A 5,605-nucleotide genomic window follows, 5' to 3' on the forward strand; every position below is an offset into this window, starting at 1 on the left:
CCTCAAGAGAAATCCTAACACAGAGTGCAAACGTGGTGTCTAGCTTAGTGTTAGCTAGGAAGTGTGTTCCACCCTATAAAACAGTGGGGTAGGCGGCAGATGGTGACAGACCTGCCCGTCCCTTGTAGTCCACCATGTTTGGGTATTTTTATAGCAGTAGTTGCAGGTTACCGTTGGACTCCCCTCTCACCCCTTTCCATAGTCCTTCCTCTTCTCGCTGCGGAAGTAAGTTCTTGGTTCCTGATAACTAGTCAGAAGCAAGGTTTAGTCTAGAGAGTCTAGCTCGTTGGTTTAGAAGTGTTCTAGGAGTCTTTCTCGTTCGTTGTCCTCCCAGTTGGTTACCGCTCTAAGGTTTAGAGTCTCCTATGTCAAATAGTCATTGTTTGGCCATTTATCTTATCATATCTTATCTGGCTTACCCCCGCTAAGTTAGTCGATGGATATCTCTAGTAAAGTTTATCACTCGTTCATTCGATACTCTTTAGACCATAGTGCTTCCCCGTGGAAATTTACAATACCTTGGAATACTCCAAGGTGAAGTGCTACAGCAGTAGATTCTGTGCGCTTACGGAATACATATATTCTATTGGGCATAAGAAACACCAACATTTGGCAAGCAACCTAGCAAACCACCGTTGGCCACACCACCACGATGTTGCCGAAACATCTCAGCGCGGGCGGTACCGGCTGCTAGAACGGGAACGAAGGATGGAGAGCCCCCAGCAGGACTTCATGCATGGGCGGATAAGGCTCGCAGGAGCCATTGCTGCGCCCGCAGCCATGGCCTGCACCCGTACTCGCTATCGCCGCCTCTGCCCGGGCACCACTAGGACCGGCCGAAAACCGCCGGTAGAGCATAGATCCGCCCACCGTCCGAGTAGAACTGGTCATTCCCACGTGGATGTGGCCGCCGGCCGTGGCCTCCTGCCCAGCAAGAAGAGCGGAGGGGGAGAAAGGGAGGAAAAACAAGAGGGAAAAAGAGAAGGGATGCGTGGGATGGCCCGCCGCCGCTCTCCTCATTGCTCGCCAAGCTTCCAGTGGGCAACTCCGACGGCGGCGGAGGCGGAGAGAGAGGTAGGCGGGGGTGGAGAGCTTCGATCACTAATGAAGCCGTTTTCAGATAATCCTCCCAAACGGCCCCGATCACGTTTTTTACAGCAAGCAATTCTGACATTCGCGAGCCATGAGTCTCTCAGCCTCCCAGGTTGCCAGTCAAAATTGCTACCGCAGCTCAGCCGTTCCACTGCCACCATTCCGTTTGCTTCTTGTCGCTGTTAGCGCTAAAAGTCAGCAGATGGAAACGACCGAACTGCCCCCGGGGCCCATTCCGAGGACAAGGAAGGGTCCAACTGTCCAAGGCACGACACAAGTCCCCATTTACCCTCCGGCCGCCCCTCCAATCCCCATCGGCCAAGGGCTACAGACAGCTGGGGCCTGAGGAAAATCAATGGCCGGTGGCGGCATCCCGTAATATCCAGCACCTCGCTGCCCCTTCTCGCCATCCCCGATCACGCGGAGAATCACGTCTCCGCCTGTTTCCTCCCAAGGCAACCCCCGCTTCTCGGCGTCTGCTCCCCGTCCATGGACGCAACCCCACTGACACGGTGACCAAGGTCTCGTACTTGCGCGGCCGTCCATCGGATCGGCTCTACAGGTGTCGAACCCACAGGCGAAGCTTCCTCCCCTCCTCTGTGGCGTGAGGCATAAACGAGCTCGCCGTAATGTCGACGCCAAAGTAAGCGCTGCGCCGACGACACCACCAAACCGGAACCCGAAGTGACGCAACCCACTCGAGAACTCATCTCATCTCCAAAACAGGCATGCGCGCTCTGATGCCGGAGCGGAGGAAGAGCCGGTCGCGGCTCTCCACCGTCCGGGTGGGGCGGTCGCCGGCGGCCGCGTCGCCGTCCCCGCCATCGCGCCGCCGCCGCAAGAGCGGGAGCGGGAGCGGCGCGCGGGGACTTCGGATGGCCGTGCACCCGGCGCCGCTGGGGCCCTCGCCGCGGTCGCGGACGCGGCGAGAGGGGAAGGGGCGGGCCCTCGCGCGCTCCGCGTCCGAGCCGGCGCTCTGGTTCGGCTCGCGGGTCCACAGCGTCTCGGACGGGCTTTACTACGACTCCCCGCCGTCTCCGCCGCCGCCGCCACTCGAGCGCCCCCACACATGCTTCGACGTCTTCGTGCCGGACTTGCCGTTCGGCCATTCCCCCTCCGCCGCCTCCCTCGCCAAGCCCAGTCCCTGGGAGGTACGGCGAATTAACTGAGACCAACCTTGTTATGCCCGTGCTTTTTGCGGAGTTAACTGATGGGGGATGGTCTGGTGTAGGAGGCGAAGGTGGTGGTGAGCGTGACGGTGGAGGGGAGCGTCGGGCCGGTAAAGGCGATGGTCAGGCTAGACGCCAGCGTCGGGGAGGCCATTGCGGCGGTGGTGGAGAGGTACGCCAGGGAGGGGCGAAGCCCGCGTCTGGAGCCAGCTGCCGCGGAGGGCTTCCAGCTCCACCACTCTCACTTCAGCCTTCAGAGTAAGCCATTACGCTTTTGCCGATCCTTTCATTGAACAATTAGGTGCTGTTCGGATCCAAGGGCAAATGGTAAAATTTTTACTCCTGTCACATCAGATGTTTGGACGCTAATTAGAAGTATTAAATATAGTTTAATTAAAAAACTAATTACATAGATGAGGACTAAATGACGAGACGAATCTATTAAGCCTAATTAATCCATAATTAGCAAAATTACGGTAGCATTTGCACTTTTGCACTTTGTGGTGTTTGGATCCAAAAGTGCAAAAAAAGTGCAAAAGAGCAAAAGTTTTGCACTTTCTCTTTCTCTTTCCATTGGATCCGAACAGGCCCTTAGTGTTGCAGTGTATCATTTCTGGAAGACGATGCCTGAATTTGGTGTAAGAACTTGCGTCCAAACATTTGGCGGTTCTATGTGCTTGCAATTAGGATGTTAGTGTGCAATTGTACCTGTGGCTCCCTCCAACCCTCCCAGTGGTTGTGGAGGCTATGGAATTCAGATTAAGATTTCTGATTTAGTTTCTCGGACACTTTGGGATTATTCCCCCCTTTGTTTAAGATAAATTCAACTGCAGATTGAGGCAGTCTTAGTGAACTTGTGATCCAAATCTCTAGTTAATCATCAAGACTTTTTAGCCTTGGAGATCATTCCTAAAAGGCCAATATGAAATATTTATCAGTCCACGGAATAGGAATGTATATTAACTGTGTGCCTAATAATTATTAAGATAACTGTAGATTTATTTGTGTTATTTGTTTAATAGAGAAGTTTGATTTCGGTTGTTTTAAGCATGCTATTTTATTAATGATGCAACAAAATCTGATATCTTGGATTTGCAGTTTTGATGTTAGTTGCCAAATTATATATATAGACATATAGACTGCTGGAAACCACAACAGGATTATCTTGGCTGGAAAATGCATGACTGAGATGTCCCTGATCAAGTGATCATCTTCCTCCGGGTTTGGTCCATTTTATCCATGAAGGCCTCCTATGTCTCACTTCATCAGGATAACAAAAAGAATAATAATCGGGACCTGGTTCAAGCTACAAAACACTTTCTGTAGTAGTATCATAAAACCTCAATATGTCTACTTTAACACCCCCCCCCCAACCCCAAACACACACACACACACAAAAGAAAGAAAGAAAGAAAAGTTGTTTTCAATGTACCCTACCAAGTTGCCTTCAGTCAAACTCCAATATATGTTATCTAAATGCATCCAGCTAAACCTTTGAGTGCTGTTCTCCATTCCAAATATTTAGATTCATCACATGACTCTGATCTCAGCAGACTCATCATCAAAATAGTTATATATATTGTCATAACCTTAAATTTCTGTCAAATGTGTGTATAGAAGGCGTTCCATGTCTTGAGCAAAATGTCAATGTCAGTTGGTGGAGTATTGATTTTAGGAGACTTGTTCAATGGAACTTGTTTAAATATTATTTTTTCCTGCTTGGGCATACTATTCAATGGGGAACATTGTCCTTATGCTTTAGAATATACATCTTGTTCTAGGCTCAGGATCAGCTGTAGCCTATAGGCAACTTGCGGTGAAGAGTGAATGGGCCGCTTATTAAAAAAGTGAGTGGGCCAGCATGAGGCACAGGCTGGGTCCCTTTTTTGCAAACACCTCATGCTTCTAGAAAATACAAGGATAGCTACTATTGAGAACCTCTTGTTTGCCATATGTGCAACACCAAGATATCCATTAGAGCTTAAACAGAACATATTCTTGTTAGTGCTGGTTGGGTCTCTGAGAACTTATTTAGCTGTTTGATATCCATATAATTCTGGTTGCTCTAGGGAGCTCAAGTTTCAGCAGATAACCAGTTTCCTCTCAACTCCAAATCCTATACTTGAAGAAGAATGTGGACCATATTTTCATTTCGTACAATAAATTCTGAAATGATGTGTTTACTTGCTGGAGCTATTTGTCATTAAAACCTTTGATAAACATTCGTTGGACATTAGAAAGTGGATTTTACCCAGACAGCTAGTTCATTATATATACCAGAAACTGGGTGTATATTGATTTTTCCACATTTCTCTGAAGTGAACTAAATCTGAGTGATGAAAGTTATGAAAAATATATTGATTTTTCCACATTTCCTAGATGTTCTGATCTTATACCTAGAGTAGTAGCTTGACTTCTTTTTTGCCCACAGGTCTGAACAAAAATGACAAAATTGGAGATGTGGGAGGTAGAAATTTCTACCTACACAAGAATGATTCAAGCAATAGGCTTTACCTCCAGAGCGAAGAACCGGATGGAAATTCTACTGGTAGTGAAACTTCATGGAGTCATGAACAAATTTCCAGTGCTCCATACCACTACCAAGTCTTCACCATTGTCATCAAGAAGCTCAACAAAATTGGCCGGCGGACTAAAAGAATTTGGAGGTTCATCACCTGCGACAACTGTACATGACATTGACATGGATATGCGGGTGGTGCAGTATGACATCCAAGTACCAGTTAACTAATCGAAGTTGTGGCATGGTTCAAATTAGGTCGTTAACCAATGTATTTTGTGGTGTGTATCCTAATTCCTATCAGTAGTTATCTAGTATACAGTGTGCCGAACTTCGACTTGGTACACATCCCGTCTCGTTAGTGGTTAGCCATATTTTAGCGGTTTGCTAGCGGGAGATTCATCTTTTTCGGAATTGAAACCATGGAAAAGATAATGGCTGGACCATGGTGATGGTTTCCGGCTACTCCAACCATATGTCGGCTTCTTTTGTCAACAGCTGACGTTGTATCTTGTTATAAGAAATGTGTGATGAGGTATGCATATACTTTTCTTCTGCCGCGCGAGACGTGAAATATTTTTGTGCTGCGAGTTTGGCGCCGTATGAGTTCTCTGCTGGTGTTTTTCTTCTTGGTTACGCGATGCTTACGATTCCCTTCTTTGGGTAAATTGGAATCGTTTCCAAAATCTTGGAATAGCTCATCATAGAAAATTAGAAATTGTAGTGAATTGTAGGGAAATTCGCAAGGGGCATGGAGAAAATCCAGGTTAGGTGGGAGAAATGGTTCACAGTGTGTCAGAGTTGAACCGGATGGAAGATTCAATAT

The 5,605-nt window shown here is 47.9% G+C and overlaps 1 protein-coding gene across 1 annotated transcript; it reads left to right on the forward strand.

Moving 5' to 3' along the window:
• Window positions 1-1,525: 1,525 nt before the first annotated feature.
• LOC112898951 (uncharacterized protein At4g22758) lies at window positions 1,526-5,336 on the forward strand. The gene is made up of 3 exons (XM_025967310.1): window positions 1,526-2,243; window positions 2,324-2,519; window positions 4,693-5,336. The coding sequence occupies exons 1-3, from the start codon at window positions 1,821-1,823 to the stop codon at window positions 4,953-4,955; spliced, it is 882 nt and encodes a 293-aa protein (XP_025823095.1). The 5' UTR covers window positions 1,526-1,820; the 3' UTR covers window positions 4,956-5,336.
• The last annotated feature ends 269 nt before the right edge of the window (window positions 5,337-5,605 follow it).

This window comes from Panicum hallii, chromosome 1 (assembly GCF_002211085.1).
Source record: "Panicum hallii strain FIL2 chromosome 1, PHallii_v3.1, whole genome shotgun sequence".
Classification (NCBI taxonomy): domain Eukaryota; kingdom Viridiplantae; phylum Streptophyta; class Magnoliopsida; order Poales; family Poaceae; genus Panicum; species Panicum hallii.

Excerpts from the sequence above, each read along its gene's own strand:
- LOC112898951 (XM_025967310.1), top strand. The coding sequence starts at position 1,821 with ATGCGCGCTCTGATGCCGGAGCGGAGGAAGAGCCGGTCGCGGCTCTCC. Across the intron at positions 2,244-2,323 it reads CCAAGCCCAGTCCCTGGGAG|GAGGCGAAGGTGGTGGTGAG; the intron begins GTACGGCGAATT and ends GGTCTGGTGTAG. Across the intron at positions 2,520-4,692 it reads CTCTCACTTCAGCCTTCAGA|GTCTGAACAAAAATGACAAA; the intron begins GTAAGCCATTAC and ends TTTTGCCCACAG.